At 46.2% G+C, this 17,714-nt stretch overlaps 1 protein-coding gene and 1 non-coding gene across 2 annotated transcripts in view; both read left to right on the top strand.

The window, feature by feature from the left end:
- The first annotated feature begins 223 nt into the window (after positions 1-223).
- CNBD1 (cyclic nucleotide binding domain containing 1) overlaps positions 224-17,714 on the top strand; it is a 233,503-nt gene continuing 216,012 nt past the window's right edge. Inside the window, exons 1-3 of the mRNA XM_084851452.1 lie at positions 224-237; positions 985-1,098; positions 10,117-10,275. Coding sequence (XP_084707578.1) covers positions 224-237; positions 985-1,098; positions 10,117-10,275 — 287 coding nt within the window. The remainder of the gene's footprint in view (positions 238-984; positions 1,099-10,116; positions 10,276-17,714) is intronic.
- On the top strand, positions 11,470-11,573 carry LOC146346803 (U6 spliceosomal RNA). The gene has a single exon (XR_014791869.1). It is a non-coding gene; the product is annotated as a U6 spliceosomal RNA (small nuclear RNA).

The following is a 17,714-nucleotide window of genomic DNA, read 5'->3' as shown; positions in this document are numbered from 1 at the left end:
TCAGATCCATATACCAGGTCAATCCTGACATGCATATTCAAGGGGGCAGGAAAGATAATGCTGTATTTCCCTTGTAGATTGAGACACTGGAATGAAAGTTGGTGTGGATGTTCAGGACAATTCTACTTTTCACAGAACCTGCACCCATTTTACACATGTAAAGCACAGTGAAATGTAATATGGAAACACTGGAATTAAAGTTGGTGGCCATATTCAGAACAACATGCTGTGTTCCAAGTATGAACTCCATTTCAATCCTCTTCACCCATTTTCAAAGACTGAGAAACATAAAATAGACTGTAACGTGACATCTGAAGTGAAGCCTTTCAAACATATCCAGGATGTGCCTTCTGTAGATGGAAGGGCTCTCCTCCCAGAAGGTGTCTCCACCCAATTTTGGGGGATTCCCCCCTCCCCATACCGCAGGTCGCTCAGTTCAGCAGGATCCCCCAATCCTCTGTGTAGCATTTTCAGGGGTCTGGATGGACTGCTGTGGGGTGGTGTAGGGGCAAGTGGGCAGGGAAGCCCACTTCCACCAGCCCAGTTGCATGGGCCTAAATCTGGATCCAACCCACTGTGGTTTACTATTTATTATTTTGCTATTAATATATGGAACTATAGATAGTAACATAAGCAAAAAGGGTTCCTGTCTATAGGAACTTACAGTAAATGTTTAGATAGTGGGGGAGACAATAAAGGAAGGAGAAGTGAAGAAAGAGTAAGGCAAGGGTAACAGTATGAATTGAGCTTCATAGATAGCTTAGACACTGCTGGATAAGGAAGGACTCCAATGGTGCACTGTATGGTTGGGAGTTGACAAGCAATAATGACCAGTACAACCCTACAGCAACTTCAGTTAGTAGGCAGAATGTTAGAGCATGTAAGATCTTACTCTAGCTGAAGTGTAAGTCTGTGACAAGCAACAACGCTGCCTAGAACTTCACTATTGTACAAGTTTATTCCTTTTCCCTTATTTTTCTTTAGAGATGATCCATGCACCAATGCAAAAGCTCATCAAAAGTTTATGGAAATTTATCCCAGCATATTCATCAAAGAAAAGGCCATGTTGCCAGGGATTCCTGAAAAAAGAACAAAGGGGTAATTCATATATATATATGCATATACATATATATTTTCATTATGTATGAAAAGTGAGAAGTCAAGGAAAGATAAGCAGATGATGATATGAGGTTGGTCATCACCACTACATACCACAGAACAGCTGTGGAACACAAAGATTAGTAGCTAGTAGTAAATTCATTTTCTGCTTGAGCAGAAACATCTGTTTGTTTGCTTCAAACTCCATTTGTCCTACCTCTCAGACAGTTATGGGTTGCATGGTCCCAATTCATAGTCTAATTTTGTGGCAAGTCTAATGATGGCAAGTGCTTTCCTCAGTACTGGGTTAGGGAACTGAATCCAAGGTACTGGATGTCCCATAGCTATTCAAAGTCTGTTACCCAAATCAATTAATGATATATATCCAGCTTTCAGATTCTGCTTCAGTGCAGCCAAGAGTAGGGGAAGGGAAAAGCAGTGAGAAAATAATACAAAGGGTGAAGCTAATCTGTAGCTTACAAGGAGGGGATGGTCACACCATTCAACAAACCTGACCTGGACCAGCCTAAACCCCCGCATTTAAGCCTTTTAAGGGGGCTTTCTGCTTCTGTTTAAAATGCAGGATCACAACGGACTCCCTTTATACAGGCTTCCTTTTCCCCTTCCTCTTTCCCCCTCCTTCTCCCCCTTATCTGAGTCTTCCATGTGTTTCATTGGTCTAGCTCCTCTTCTTGTGGCTTTTTCTTTTTCATGGAGGGAACTCAAGCCAAACACAAGCAGGATAATTCAATACCTCATTATCTCTGATCTATTTAAAAACAGAATAAAGATCGTTTAGTGCAGGAGACACCCTGGAGGTTGATGACGTCATCTCAAGGGCCTGCGAACTTCCGTGACTGAGCGATCTCAATAGCAGGACCAAAGCTCCATGAGAAGCCCGTGGAAGCTCTTACATATGGTTTAGAAAAGGGGTGTTTCGCCTCTTTCAGCCCAAGGACAGAATTCCGTTTTGGAGAAGCTCTCAGGGGCAGCATTGCAGTGCGAGATGGGTCAAAAAATGACAGCATATTGTAGCTTAAAGCTGTTACTGCCAGTCACTAAGCCTTAGGGAGAGGCATTTCAAGCTTTTAGAATGGGGGCAAAACTACACAAAAGCCAGATGATGGGTGGCTGAAAGGGGGTGCAGCCAGGGGCTGGAGGTTCCACACTCCTTGTTTAGAAAGAATCACCTAATCTGGCCTGACCTGGGGGGACAAGGATGCTTCCTCGGCTGGTGGGTCTGCTCACCCTGCAGCTCCCTTCTTTGGACAGAGCAGCACAGCACAGCAGGCACAACACCAGAAAAAAATAGAGAGGATGGCAAAGATGGGGTAAATTTTTGGTGTGGTGGAGGGGGCTTGAACTTTGTCCCACATGTGAGATTTCGGAAAGGGGAATAGGGGCAGGGAGGAAGCTCGGGGAGAGCTGCATGTCAGTGGCTTGGAAAGGAGTCTGTTGCCCTCAGGGCCAGCCTGCCTGCATTGCTGCATTGGCAAAGGAAAAGATGGTCCCTCCTTCCTACCTCATGAACAAAAGCTGGCTGGACTGGCAGTTTGGGTGAAATGCTCCAACTTTGGCTGCAGACTGTCAGTTTCCATTTAATCACTGCACTCTGATAATATAATGATTGCTGACTACATTTTCTTTCCTGATTTCTTGGCAATTGCCTGGCTCATCTGGCAGAAGAACTCAGTCACAAATCAGGGTGCTGATCTCAGGAAGTTATTGCTGTCTTCCCTGCAGACTCAGAACCCAGCTGTGATGGGCTTTGATGATGATGATGATGATAATAATAATAATAATAATAATAATAACAATAATGTGTACTCGGTGTGTACATGTACCAAAAGACCCACATATGTGCATTCCTCATAAATTAATCTACATATGAATCTCATGCTATTTCCTATAGAAATGCTATTTTTGTTGGAATTTTATGGCCTGCTGCAGTCTTATAAACAAGATGAAATGGACTAGAAGGACAGCATACTGTCAAGAAACAGGTCAGGTGCAACTCTGGCATGGTTGTGGCTCAGAGGTTCGATAGATCTGGCAACCCCATTGTAGACTGATTTCACTTTCAGGTCCTTGGGAGAAATCAAGGAGGATTATATATTTGCCACTACTCACATCAGTCAATATTATTTGGCAAACAGGAATGCCTTCAAAGAAGATGATTACACAACAATATGACCTTTGTTTCCTGGGAATTATCATTTAAACCTTGATCTAGCCCAGTGTTTACAGAGACAGGACTTTTAGGTTATTGTAGACAGAAAGTCAATCTCTTTGCTTTCAGGAAAGCATTCAGTGAATTACAGCACTTCAAATCCCCCCTGCCCCCAGTCTCCTTTTTAGCAGAAAAGTTAAGTTTTTCAGTCAGCAAATTGCCCAGTCCTTAAATGGGGGAAATATTTTAGCAGCTTAGGCTTTCTTCCTTGCTGATGCACCAAAATCCTCATTTTAATAGATACTTAGAATTACTTTTAAGTACCACGATGCACTCAGAGTAATTTTGCTTACAAGTGAACTGAGGATCAATGCAATCAGCTAATAAGATTACACACATTAACTGTAAAGCAATATGCTGTAAAGAACAAGGCAGATGCATATAAGATTGAATTTATTTCCTGATTCAGCTGTGCAGTAATGTTGTGGGGATATTTATTTATTTATTGCTAGAATTGTACTTTTCCCCATTTTTTTGAGGGGCGTATGTGTCTGATGCCTGATGGGAAAGTGTAGGACAGGGTACATAACCTTTTTGGCCCTGAGGGCCAAATCTGATTTTGCATGGGGAGGGGTGCAAATGTGCACACATGCATATGACCCTCTTTCCCACGTGCACACACACATACTTGGGGGAGACATTTACACACACAGGGGTGGGGAGACACACACACACACACACACAAGTGGGGTGGGGAGACATGCACACACACGCATGTGCGGGGGGCACACACACAGCCCAGTCCAGGCTGCAGCTTGTGCCCTTCCCTAGCCACACCAACCAGAAGATTACTTTATTGCCACCATTAGGGGCAGTAAAGAAGTGATCTTGGCTGCTTTGGGGTCAGTGGGGAAAGGGAGAAGGCTGCAGCCCCCACCCTGCCCGAGCACCCCAACACTCACTGCCTGTCGCCAATCTCTGATAAGACTGGAGATAAGGCAAGGGAATCCCTTGTTAGTGCTAGACCTAGGAAGGGAATCCTTTGGTTTTCTCCAATCTCTCATCAGGGATCAGAGATAAGGAAAGGGAGCCCCCTTGCTCTGATGAGAAATTGGAGATACAGTAGGAAGCACCACTGTGGTGACAGATACAGGGGCATCTGGCAAACTTCCAGAAATTGTTTGACGGCCCGCATGCAGCCCACGGGTCTCACTTCTTGCACCCCTGCTGTAGGGGATTATTTATTTAAAACAAGTCAGCTTAATAAAACAAAACTTTATCCACCATCACCAGCAGCCCCCCTCAAAAGGCCTTTATGGAGGTAAACAAGTATGCCTCTCGATATCCGTTGCTGGCAAACACAAGCAGCGGGGTGCAGCTGGGCTCATGTCCTGCTTGTGGGCTTCCCAGAGGCATCTGCCACTGTGGGAACAGAATGCTGGACTGGACAGGCCTTTGCTGTGATCCAGCAAGGCTCTTCTTATGTATAAGTGCCCGAAGATGGTGCTCAGCCCACCCTGAGATGCAGCAGTTCAGGTTAGTGCCACGTTGAGCAACGTTGTTTGTGCCAGTGCAGAAATGGAAAGAGGAGTGAGAACACAACGGTGACCCATAGAAGGTTGGCCAATGTTAGGATGGGGGAAGAGCCTCTTTAGTTCCATTTTGGCAGCCCAAAGAAGCCCCTTGTCATCTTTAAAGCTCTCCCTTGCAGCAGCATATTTCTTCACTTCCCTCCCTTTGCTTCTCCCGCTCTATCACCTTTAGCTGCTCAAAAACCTCCTGCTCTTTCAAATGACTTGCTCCCCCTTTCAGTTTGAACTCTTTTGCACAGCTCCTGCATGATGCCACGTCTCTTGCTTTCTCCAAAACCCTCCTCCAGATCCACCTTTCCCATGAATACTTTAATCCTAATCCCCACACTAAACCAAAGCTAAGTATACGTAACTGCATTGGTTCACATGCATCCCTTACTCCCATTCCTCCTTTCTGTTTGTTACTCTTGTCTTGCCTCTTACCTTTTCTCCCCTCCTTTTATTGCCTCCCCTGCTGCCGACATTTAGACTGGAAGGTCCTTTCTGACAGGGTGAGGGGGGAGGTTTGTTGGATCTGCGCAGGCCCCTTGAAGAAGAGAGTGACAAATTAGTATTTACACTCCTGTACACTTAACACAGGGGTTGTTTTTGAAATACTGTGTCTTTTCCTTGCCCTGCTCTTCAGTCACAGTTGTTGGGGTCAGGCTAAGTTACTGTTTGAAAGGCAGTCATGGTGAACTTGTTCAGGCCGAGCCACCAGCAGAGAGCAGCCAGAGGAATCCCTGCTGGGAGAGTTAAGCCTAGCAGCATTTGGAAGGCAGACAGCAAGCATTTACTTGCTGAGGCAGTTGGCTCCCAATGGGGGGGAAAACAGTAGTTGGTGACAGGGCCCTCCCAAGACCATTTGCTGCCTGAGGTGAAGAACAAGATGGTGCTTTCCCATTCCACTTACAGAAGCCAATCAGACTGGCAGTTGAATCATACCTTGACACTGGTGATGGGAAAGCATCCTCCACTGCACCTCGGGGAAGCAGGCTAGCTAAAGTGATGCAGGACAGGCTGCATGGAACACCAAGCTCTGTCCTGCAATGGAGAAGAAAGGTCAGGGACTGGTGCAACTGCCATGTCCACACCACCCAGCATCTGCCACCTGATGCAACCACCTCACTCTGCCTCCTCCTGGTAGGGCCAGCCCAACTCCTCTTGTAGCATGTGTACATCACCCAAACTTCATTCCCTGGCATCTCCAAAACTAGAAATTCAGGTAGCAGGGCTGAAAAGGACCTCTGCCTGAAGTGCACAAAGCCACAAAGCTTGCACTATACCTTTGTGTTACGGCTCATCCCCTCAAGGGCTTCCAGCATGGGGAAGATGGAATGTGTGACGTGCCCCCAAGAAATTTTGCTAGCTGTGTCAGGATTCTTTTGGCTTCCCCCAGAATTCTTCAGATGATTTCCATTTCCTTGAGGAGGAAACTAGGACTGTGCACAGACTCCCTGATTTGCTTTGGGTGCCACTTCAGACCCTCCAAATCAGCCCAACTTTGACTTGGAACGATTTGGACCCCTTCCACTTTGACTTGGTTCCAGATCTGAAGTGAGATTCGGATATCCGGAGCACTTAGTTTGGGCGTTTTCCCATGGGAAAAAACAAATGGCCATACCTTTTCCATTTTTCATGATAAATATAAGAAAATGGGAGGCCTCTCTGCTGACATGGAGGGGATCCCACCTGCCAAATTTCAGACAGTTTGGCCCAGTACTCTTTGTGCTAGGTGCAGCTGAAATTTGAGTTTTCCAACAAAAACTCTCAAAGCAAAGAGCTATACCACTCAGCCCTGCTCCTCCTCCTGCCTGCTCTGCTGTCTATGGCTGGGTTTCCACAACAATGGAAGGAGAAGCTAATGGAGGAGTACTGGATTTTTTAAAAGGAATCAGCTTTGCTGCAATGTGGTCCATGCTAGGGATGGTGGAGAATTCCCCCTCAGAGTCCGTGGCGGAACGGACCACCCCACCCCACCCCACCACCCCGCGAAGTCTGACCTGGCCAGATCCTACCTGGCAGGCTGGCACCACCGGCTCCGGCTGGGTCTATCCGCGGCCGGTCTTTGGACACGAATTGCGTCCGGCCTAGCGGACGCCATTTGCGTCCCTTCCCTTTCCGTGATAGTCTATGTAAAGCTTTACGTAGCCTATCACGGAAGGGGAAGGGACGCAAATGGCGTCTGCTAGGCCGGACGCAATTCATGTCTGGAGACCGGCCGTGGCTGGAAGTCTGGCAGCGGCTGGGGAGGATTTTGTGGGGGGGAGGACCGGATCGCCTCCCCCCGCAAACCCTCCAGCAGATGCAAGGTAAGGGGATTTCGTACATCCCTAGTCCATGCAGGGCTCCAGGAGCAGGTTCTCTGGAGCAGTAAAAATCACTTCATGGAACTAGGGATGACGGAGAATTTCTCCCCGAAACTTCGGGGGGCCGAGCGCCAATGTGTTTGGCCCCCCGAACAAGTTTCGGGGAGAAATTCTCCGCACCCCCCTACCCCCCGCACCCCCTCTGGGATGGGACTTACCTTTCCCGAATGTTCCTCCCGGCAGCGGGTCCGGCCGGCGGTTCGTCGGGTCTTCGTCCGGAGCGGAAGCGGCAGCTGGTCTTTTGACCGGCTGCCGCCGCCACCATTCCAATAAAAGAAAAAAAAAACACCCCCGTGATAGGCTACGTGACGATTAACGTAGCCTATCATGGCTAGATTTGCAAAGTCAGACGTGATAGGCTACGTAAATCATCACGTAGCCTATCACGGGTGACTTAAAAAAAAAAGTGCGTACGGATAATGGCGGCCCCCATAGGGAGCCGCCATTCACATTCCTTATTTGGTCGCTGTAGTCTACGTAAAGATTATGTAGACTATGGCGAAAATAAGGGCAACGCTATTTGCGTTGCCCTTATTTTCGCCGTAGTCTACGTAAAGATTTACATAGACTACAGCGACCAAATAAGGAACGCGAATGGCAGCTCCCTATGGGGGCCGCCATTTGCGTACGTGCTTTTTTTAAAATTTTTTTTAAAGTCACCTGTGATAGGCTACGTGACGATTTACGTAGCCTATCATGGCTGACTTTGCAGATCTAGCCGTGATAGGCTACGTTAATCGTCACGTAGCCTATCACGGGGGCGTTTTTTTTTTTTTTAACTTTTAATTTTGCGGCCGGGCGAGGCGAGGCGCCTCCTCCCCGGCCTGAATTTCGGCCGGGTGAGGCGGGAAGCCTCCCCCCCGGCCTGAATTTCGGCCGGGCGAGGCGGGAAGCCTCCCCCCCCGGCCTGAACTTCGCAGGGAGAGCAGCGAAGCGCCTCCCCCCCACCGCGAAAAGCTGCGAGACCAGGTAAGTGACTTTCGTGCACCCCTACATGGAACATACTTCCTAGTGGGGGTGGGGCTTGGAGTGAATGTCATCTGACTGGCAGGGGCTGCTCAATGAATGAGAGAGGCTTCCCCCCTCCCCCCTTTCTCCTTTTCCCTGAAAGTCCAGATGCACCTGCATTTTAGGAGCAAGTCTCATTGACCACAATGGGAGTTACTTCTGAGTAGATACACATATGCTTGTGCTGGGAAAGAGAGCAGTAAACACAAAGACAGAAACTAGCCCCCATTTAACCAACAGGATCCTTATGACGAAGGGTCGAAGTTTCTTCCTAAGGCAATAAAGCAAAGAGAATGGGAGCCTTGAGGTCGTGCTGTGCCTTGTCAATTGAGGGGGTAAATCGCTGGTGGAAAGACCTCCAAGGTGTGAATTACCTCCTGCCTGGGTAATTCACAGCACCTCTTGCGTTTAGGTCTATGTACACAAATGGACTTTTATGCAAAAAGTGCTGTGAATCACCAATATACTCAAGATTCATGGTGCTTTTTGCATATAAGTCTAGGTGCACATAGACTTCCAATCACCATGTTTTTTAAAAGCATGGCAATTGTGGCAGAGGCAGAGGGACTGGTGAGCAGAGCTAGGGCTATCACAAGCTTCTGTTTGGGGGCTTGAGCTCGGCGGGGGATTCCCAGCAGTTTGGCCCCCCAGATGCCAGTCTGTGACTTCCTGCCCTTGCCCGACTTGTCACATGCCGAGTCAGGCAAGCGCAGAGGCCCCCGCTCCTTGCCTGAGTGGCGATGGCAGGATGGGAAGCAGTCCCATCCTGCCACTGAGAGCAACTGCGACCCTCTCTGTCGGTGCTCGGCAGAGAGAGGTGCAGTTGTTCTGGGCAGCAGCAGAAACAGCAAGATGGGAAGCGAAAAGGAAGCAATGCTTCCCTCTAGCTTCCCATCCTGCCGCCAAGAACAACTGCAACCCTCTCTGCTGGTGCTTGGCAGAGAGGGGTGCAGTTGCTGTGGCAGCAGCAGTGACAGTGACAGCACTCGCTGGGCCCCTGCAAACCACCAGCCGGCTCGTGCAAGCTGGGTCCAGCAGTGGGCAGGGTTCCAGCGAGCAGGTCACGGGGTGGACTCACGTCAGTTCGCACAACCCTAAGCAGAGCAGGGCCTGGGGAGGGGGGGCACATCCAGAGAACCTGGATGGGGGTGAGTTCTCACATCCCTAAACACCACCAGAATTATCTCTGTCTCTGAAACACAGCCATTTTTCTCCAGTTATGCAATCTTCCCCCCTCCTCCACCACTGTCACTGATTGGAGGTTGCTGGGTTATGTTCAGCCATGATTTCACTACTAGAGTTTCCATTCGCCAAAGCTCCCTCCCTCCTCCTCCTCCCTTCCCCCTCCCTCCGCTTCAACCCCTCGCTGAACTTTCTCAAGTTGATACTTTTGGCGCCAGGCTGTCTGGGTTGCTCAGAATGAACCGCCAAGTTGGACAAGGCAGTTCATATACAAGCTGCTTTGCTTCGGGGTGCCTTGTTCCTATTCTGCTCTGCCTCGTATCAGGTGGAGGCACCTCTGAAGCAGCCCGCTTTGATTCGTTATTCGGGCTTCAGACCAAGGTGGTGCACAGCCCTAGAGAAAACGTAACATTTGCTTCAAATTTTGCTTTAGGTGAAAATCCAGTGATAAGGGGTGGGCAGAATTCCCTGAGAAGTTTTGTGTTCCTGACTGAAGGTCTTTTGGCATGCCTCAGAACTTCTCAGATGTTTTGCCTGAGGACGAACTCCCAATTTTGCTTTGAATTAGAAGTGACATTTCTGTGGCAACCTTCGCTTCCTCACAAGTGCTAGGCATAAGCATGTGAGCTTATTGCCTATTAAATCATACCGTGTCTTCTAGAAACTGTAGGATTAGTTTGCTCTAATACAAGCATTCTGTTTCTCCTCTGGACCCTAGGGTACATTCCTGTGATTTCAGCAATGACACTTTAACGGGTCAAGAGTCTCACAACATAAGCTTCTACTTGAATCAGATGAAAAGTCCCCAAAAGTTGCGTTCTGACTCTCCAGAATTCATAGAAAAGTTGCAAGGCCTAATCAAGATACTCAAGAAGATGTAAGTATTAAATTTGGCCTCAGCATTCTGTTACGACCTTCCTTCCTTTCCTGTTCAGTGCAAACACAGCAACAAATACCTTTCAAAATATATAATGAGCTATTATGGGAAGTCAGTCGGGGAATTTGTAGAGGATACATGCAAATAGCATTGCTTTTTGAATTGATGCCCATACCATCTCCTAGAGAGTTTGTCTTTCTATTGTACTTTGCACTTTGGGGCAGGGATCTTTTGTTAATGTCAAGCCGTGAAGCTAATAAATCCACAGTCATTGCAATATAAATAGCAAGAGAACTGGATTAGGTTTGGGGTTAGGATTGAATATAGTAACATAACTCCTAAATATTAGTAGTTAATTCTTGTCCCTTCCTAAAATTAAGCTGAAGTGCATGCAACTGCATTTTCATATATTCTTTCTTTGTTACCTCTGTTCCATTTATGCCATTCTGTATACTGCAATGTACACTGATGGCAAATAATAATAATGATGATGATAATGATGATGTGCCCTATGATAAAGCCAGAGATGTTGAAAAACACAAGGCCATACTCTTAGGGACTACAAGATCTGGAGGCCTTGCTGAACTTTCAGTATCTCAGTAAAACAGGCATAGTCCCAGTGTAATTGTTATCGTCTTCTAACCATCTTCTAATAGTTATCATCTTCTAACTGGGAGCCAGTGTGGTGTAGTGGTGAGAGTGTTGGACTGGGAGCTGGGAGATCCGGGTTCTAGTCCCCACTCGGCCATGGAAGCTCACTGGGTGACTTTGGGCCAGTCACAGACTCTCAGCCCAACCCACCTCACAGGGTTGTTGTTGTGAGGATAAAATGGAGAAGAAGAGGATCATGTAAGCTGCCTTGGGTTCCTTGCAAGAGAAAAAAAGGCAGGATATAAATGCAATAAATAAATAAATAAATAAACCATGCAGAGGCTATTCGCCTCATACACATGTAGTAGCATTGGAAATGTTTACCTGAAAAGTCTGAGATGGGGGAAAGAGAACCCATTCCTCAGCAAGAGCCCCTCATCCCCTGCCCCAAACTCATGCAGAGATGCCCATTTTGAACGTCATAGTTTCACAACATTTGAAGTTGCTGCTTCAGTGCTACTGTATGATTCAAGGCTGATTCACACAAGCCATAATTGTGGAGTTATACACTCAGCTACATTATTAACAACGTTGATGTGTTGTGCTTGCTTTGGCGAGACATCTACTAACATGGGAATGAAAGCAAAGAGAGTAGCGTGGCCCTGTGCAAAGATGACAGGCAAATTTGTGAAGCATTCAATATTTTCACACACTGAGGAGAGAAGCAGTTACTTTATGTATATCATGTCCCCCTCCCCTTTTCCAGTTTAGTTTAGTGTAGTTTTAATTCATTCCTTTTTATTCTTTCCAGAGAGAGAATTCATTCAGCTCTTACTGCTGTAGATATAGAAGGTGGTTTAAGATGGCGGGAGGGAAGAGGGCAGGAATAGGGCAAGGAAGGAGAGATGGGAAGAGGGGACAGGGCTATACACAAGAATAACTTTGCTCTTTCTTTACTATTGAAAACCATAATAAACTGTTAATAATAACAGCAAGACTTCAATGTTGGCATGAAGCAAACTCAGTGCTGAATATGGAGTGTGCAGCTTTTGTTTGCCCCCAGTCTGGATCAAGACCACCATTTGCAGGTAGAGGCAGTTTAAACCTTCCCACCAGCCACTCCCCCCCCCCCATCCCCGCAGGGACTAAAAAATGAAAAACAACCAGAACAACAACAAACACCCTAATTGTCGCCAGTGGAGTTTTTCTTCTTCTTTTAGTCATTGTGGAAAGGGGCAGGAAATAATTTTGGAAAGGAAGTGGCTGGGTAGCAAGGTTTAACCCCCCCCCCACCCATGGTGGTGGTCTCAATGTGTATCAGGCCCCTGTGTTTATACTAAGTTAAACACAATGGAGAGGATCAGCTATACGCTATGTATGTAACACAGAGTGTAATTTAGCCCTTAATGTACCTCCCTCCAGGCTTTAAGGAGAAGGCTATCAATGGAGAAGGAGAAGGCTATCAATGGCTACTAGTCCTGGTGGCTATGTGCTACTTCTAGTATTAGAGGCAGTGTGCCTATGTACACCAGTTGCTGGGGAACATGGTGGGAAGGTGCTGCTGGACTCAGGTCCTGCTTGCAGGTATCCCGTGGGCAGCTGGTTGGCCACTGCGTGAACAGAATGCTGGACTAGATGGACCTTTGGTCTGATCCAGCAGGGCTCTTCTTATGTTCTAAGGAGGCTAAGGTCAGTGGAGGCTGGTGGCTCCAGTTTTGGTGGGGCTTTGGTTCCATTCCGGGTTTCAGTCAGGACCAGTAGAACTCTAAAGAAGATATCCAAGTTGCCAAACCCTAGCACAAAAGAGGTTCAGCACCTTGGATAGTTCCCTTAGAGTTCTGGCTGGTTCTGACTGAAACCCAGAATGGATTCACAGCCCCACCCAAATCGGAGCCACCAGCCTCCACTGGCTACAAGATGCATCAGCAGGAGGTCCATTTTGTGTTTAATCGTTAAATAGTAGCCATGGAGGGTGGAGGGATCTGACTGGCACTGTAGTGCTGGGGGATGGGCTTTAATCCTTTTCTCCAGCATCATTTTCCCAAGAAAAAGCCCCCCCCCCCTACTATTTACCCTGCCGGGGAAAACTGGTACTGGTATGGGGTAAATAGCAGCCTGGAGGGGCAATGTTCAGGAAAATGGCATGGTGGGAAGTGTTAACCCGGTGCCCCAATATCACGACCCTTATGAGATCCCGCTCCACCTCTACAGCTGCTATTAAAATGTTTAAAAGAGCAGCAGACTTAATCAGAGATTCATGCTGCTGAATCTAGTTTTGCCTGAACAGACACATTTTTAATTTGCAGAGCCTTTGATGGGGTGGCATAGCTGCCAATAGCAAATATTGGTGTGCTCTTCTTTTCTGGTTTTGTAGTATTAATTGCATATTTTAATTAATTGGTGGCACTAACATATTTTAATTGAACGTCTTTCATGGTTTTAATTGCATGTTTTGGTTGACTGGTTTGGATGGGTTGTTTGTATTTTATTATTTTACATAAGCCACCTTGTGGATATTTCCGGCTCAAACGTGGGGAAGAAATTAAGTAAGCAAATAAACATGACTGTGAATACATGGTGATCACGGATCTACAATTGTACCCCACATCCATGCTGACGAGCTAATCAACAACATTGCACCTAAACATTTGATTCAGAAATGTCAGTGTACCATTTCCTACGATTGCTCTGATCCACTCATCTCCTGCCAGTGATTATTTAACATTTGTATTGTACCACATTTAATCTAGCATACCTGTAATTCTTGCGCAGTTCTCTCTCTGCCTCTCTCTCTCCCTCCTACATTTTTCTGCTTTAAATGACTTCAGAGTCATCCCTATTTTCATGCTTGCTGGTCATGTTGTGCTGTTTAATTTCCAAATGTTAATTAACCTGCCCTCCAGTAATGTCAGCTTCTGTTGCTGCCACCGGTGCCTCAGCCAGCTTGTCTGTCTGCCTCGGTGCCAGCGGAGCGGGGTGGGTGGGGGATGGGGTGGATGCAGCATCAGTCTGTCAGCACTCGGGCACATACGTTGCCTCCACGCTGTGAATCAGCTTTAGATGCCAGAATAAGGTGTTAACAGTGATTAGGTCTGAGTCTGAGATTGAGGTCTGGGGAGCTTGCTGGATGGTGGCTGTGGATAGAGGCACAAGGCAAGCCAGCATGCAGACTCTGTTTAATCAGGTTTGTACTGCGGCTGTCAAAGTGAAGCCAATTTGGGATTACTACAACACAGTCAAGTGGGAAAAAATGTTAGTGACAATGTTACCTGTCCCACTATATCAGCTGGAAATAAAAATGTCATCCTCTTGATTGATTGTCTAAAATTCACCATCTGCCAACAACATCTATTTTGGAAGGATTAATCGTTGCTTGATCATCTTATCCTTCCTTTTACATTTTTTTAAAAAAATAAATTAATTGCAAGAACAACACCAACGAACAAAGTTCTAATGGGGCCATAAGACAGAACTTCCAGAAGTAATAATATTTTTCTTTTTGTATTTTTTTGGAGAATAGTCTAAAAAAGAGTGAAAGACCAGCATGGTGCAGTTTGAGGGCAAGGTCTTAAGCTAACAAGGCCTGCTGAAGCTAACCAGGTCTGGTCTATGTCTGTGTAGGAGACCACCTAGGAACCCTAAATATGTTGTCTTTCGTTCCACAGAAGAAAAGTTGCATATGAATGGAATATTTTTTAACACCCCCCCAGCATATTCAAATATACATATTTTGTAAATAGGTTTTTTAAAAAAAATTAGAAGGATTTAAAGGAGGTGCTCAAACTGAAGAAACCTTTCTAGAACAATGTTTCAAACAGCATTCTTATTGTTCACACCAAACCACACACACCCCGTCCAAGATTTAACACAATCCCATAATCTCTACTCAGAAATAAGCTTCTCTGACTTCAGTTAAGGATGGCTGAATATATCAGCTTTGCTTTCTCCCACATTTGCTTTTTTTTAAAAAAAAAAATCTCAAGTTCTTTCTGTCCTGAATATGAAGAACTTTGTTAATTTTGGGAAAGTCTTATGAAGCCAGACTGAACTGAAATTCTTACCCAGCCCTAACTTCAGTGGTATTTTATCTCAGGTGAGATTGTATAAAAAAAGGTAAAGGTGTCCCCAACCAGTCGTGTCCGACTCTAGGGTGCGGTGCTTATCCCTGTTTCTAAGCCGAAGAGCCAGCGCTGTCCGAAGACACTTCCGTGGTCATGTGGCCGGCATGACTGAACACCCAGGTGCACGGAACGCTGTTACCTTTCCCGCCGAGGCGGTACCTATTTATCTACTTGCAATTCCTTGCTTTCGAACTGCTAGGTTGGCAGAAGCTGGGACCGAAGACGGGAGCTCACTCCGTCATGCAGCACTCGGGTCTCGAACTGCTGACCTGCCGACCTTCCAGTCTGCAGTTCAGTGTCTTAACCACTAAGCCACCGCGGCCCCAGAGATTGTATAGGAGGGTGTTATTTTTCTTAAAAGATGAGTCCACAATCTTGTTCATTTTGACACCTCCCTTAGACCTAATTCATATGTTACCTCTGCAAAAAAAAATAAAAAAATAGAATCATAGAATAGTAGGGTTGGAAGGGGCCTCCATGACCATCGAGTCCAACGCCCTGCTCAGTGCAGGAATCCAAGTCAAGAGCATCCCTGACAGATGGCTGTCCAGCCTCATCTTGAATGCCTCCAGTGTGGGAGAGCCCACTACCTCCCTAGGGAATTGGTTCCATTGTCGTACTGCTCTAACGGTCAGGAAGTTTTTCCTGATGTTCAGCCGGAATCTGGCTTCCTGTCACTTGAGCCCATTATTCTGTGTCCTGCACTCCGGGATGATTGAGAAGAGATCCTGGCCTTCCTCTCTGTGACAACCTTTCAAGTACTTGAAGAGCGCGATCATATCTCCCCCCAATCTTCTCGTCTCAAGACTAAACATGCCCAGTTCTTTCAGTCTCTCTTCATAGGGCTTTGTTTCCAGTCCTCTGATCATCTTTGTTTCCCTCCTCTGAACCCCCTCCAGTTTGTCTGCATCCTTCTTAAAATGTGGTGCCCAGAACTGGACACAGTACTCCAGATGAGGCCTAACCAGTGCTGAGTAGAGGGGAACTAGTACTTCCCGGGATTTGGAAGCTATGCTTCTATTAATGCAGCCCAAAATAGCATTGGCCTTTTTTTGCAGCCACATCACATTGTTGGCTCATATTCAGCTTGTGATCTACAACAATTCCAAGATCCTTCTCGTTTGTAGTGTTGTTGAGCCACCTATCCCCCATCTTGTAACTGTGCCTTTGGTTTCTTTTTCCTAGGTGCAGAACTTGGCATTTATCCCTATTAAATGTCATTCTGTTGTTTTCAGCCCAGCACTTCAGTCTATCAAGATCACTTTGAATTCTGTTTCTGTCTTCAAAAGTATTAGCTATCCCGCCCAATTTTGTGTCATCTGCAAATTTGATCAGCGTTCCCTGCACTTCCTCCTCCAAGTCGTTAATAAAAATGTTGAAGAGCACTGGGCCCAGGACTGAGCCCTGCGGTACCCTGCTTGTTACCTCTCCCCAGTTTGAGAAGATCCCATTGATAAGCACTCATTGAGTCCGATTCTGTAGCACACTGTGGATCCACCGGATCGTTGTTTCATCTAGCCCACTTTGAGCTAGTTTGCTCATCAGGATATCATGGGGCACTTTGTCGAAAGCTTTGCTGAAGTCGAGGTATATGATGTCTGCAGCATTCCCACAGTCCACAAGGGAGGTTACTTGATCAAAAAACAAGATCAGATTCGTCTGGCAGGATTTGTTCTTGATAAATCCATGTTGGCTTCGAGGAATCACTGTATTGTTTTCAAAGTGCTTATAGATGGATTGCTTTATCATCTGCTCCAGAATTTTCCCAGGAATTGATGTCAGACTGACTGGTCTTTAGTTCCCAGGTTCCTCCTTTTTACCCTTTTTGAAGATAGGGACAACATTAGCCCTCCTCCAGTCATCTGGCACTTCTTCTTTAATAGCTGAACCACCTTTCCTTTCCTCTGTCTTTTACTATGCACGTAGCTGAAGAAAGCCTTTTTTGTTGCTTTTAGCATCCCTCGCTAACCTCAGCTCGTTCTCAGGTTTAGCCTTCCTGACGCCATCCCTGCAATTCTGTGCTATCTGCTTGTACTCTTCCTTTGTTGCTTGGCCTTCTTTCCACTTCCTATGTGGCCTTTTTTGTTTTCAGGTCATCTCTAAGGTTTTGGTGAAGCCACATTGGCTTCTTCTGTTGTCTTCCACTGTTTTTTCTCATTGGAATTGTTTGTAATTGTGCCTTTAGAATGTCCTTTTTTAAAAAATTCCCACCAATCTTGGAGTCCTTTTTTCATTAAGAGTCGCTTGCCATGGGACCTTACTTTTCATTGTTCTGAGTTTATTAAAATCAGCTTTCCTAAAATCCAGGGTATGCGTTTGACTATACTCGGCTTTTGCTTCCCTTAGAACCCAGAACTCAAGTATAACATGGTCACTTTCCCCTAGAGTTCCTGTAACTGCTACTTCATCCACTAAGTCATCTCTGTTGGTTAGGAACAAGTCAAGGATAGCCAATCCTCTAGTTCCTTCCTCTACTTTCTGCAGGAGGAATTTATGCCACACAAGTCAGGAATTTCCTGGATGGGCCATGTTTTGCAGAATTTGTCTCCCAACAAATATCGGGGAAATTGAAGTCCCCCAGTACTACTACATCATGCTGCCTTGAAACATTGGCTATTTGCTTTTCAAAAGTTTCATCCTCATCTTCTCCTTGATTGGGTGGCTGGTAGTAACTCCGACCACCAGGTTCCCTTTATTCTTTGCTCTATTTATTTTGATCCAGATGCT

Source organism: Heloderma suspectum, chromosome 4, assembly GCF_057233095.1.
Source record: "Heloderma suspectum isolate Gila_16-S chromosome 4, 16-S_ref, whole genome shotgun sequence".
NCBI classification, from domain to species: domain Eukaryota; kingdom Metazoa; phylum Chordata; class Lepidosauria; order Squamata; family Helodermatidae; genus Heloderma; species Heloderma suspectum.
The sequence above is the reverse complement of the archived record's forward strand: the minus strand, read 5'-3'. Positions and strand labels throughout refer to the sequence as shown.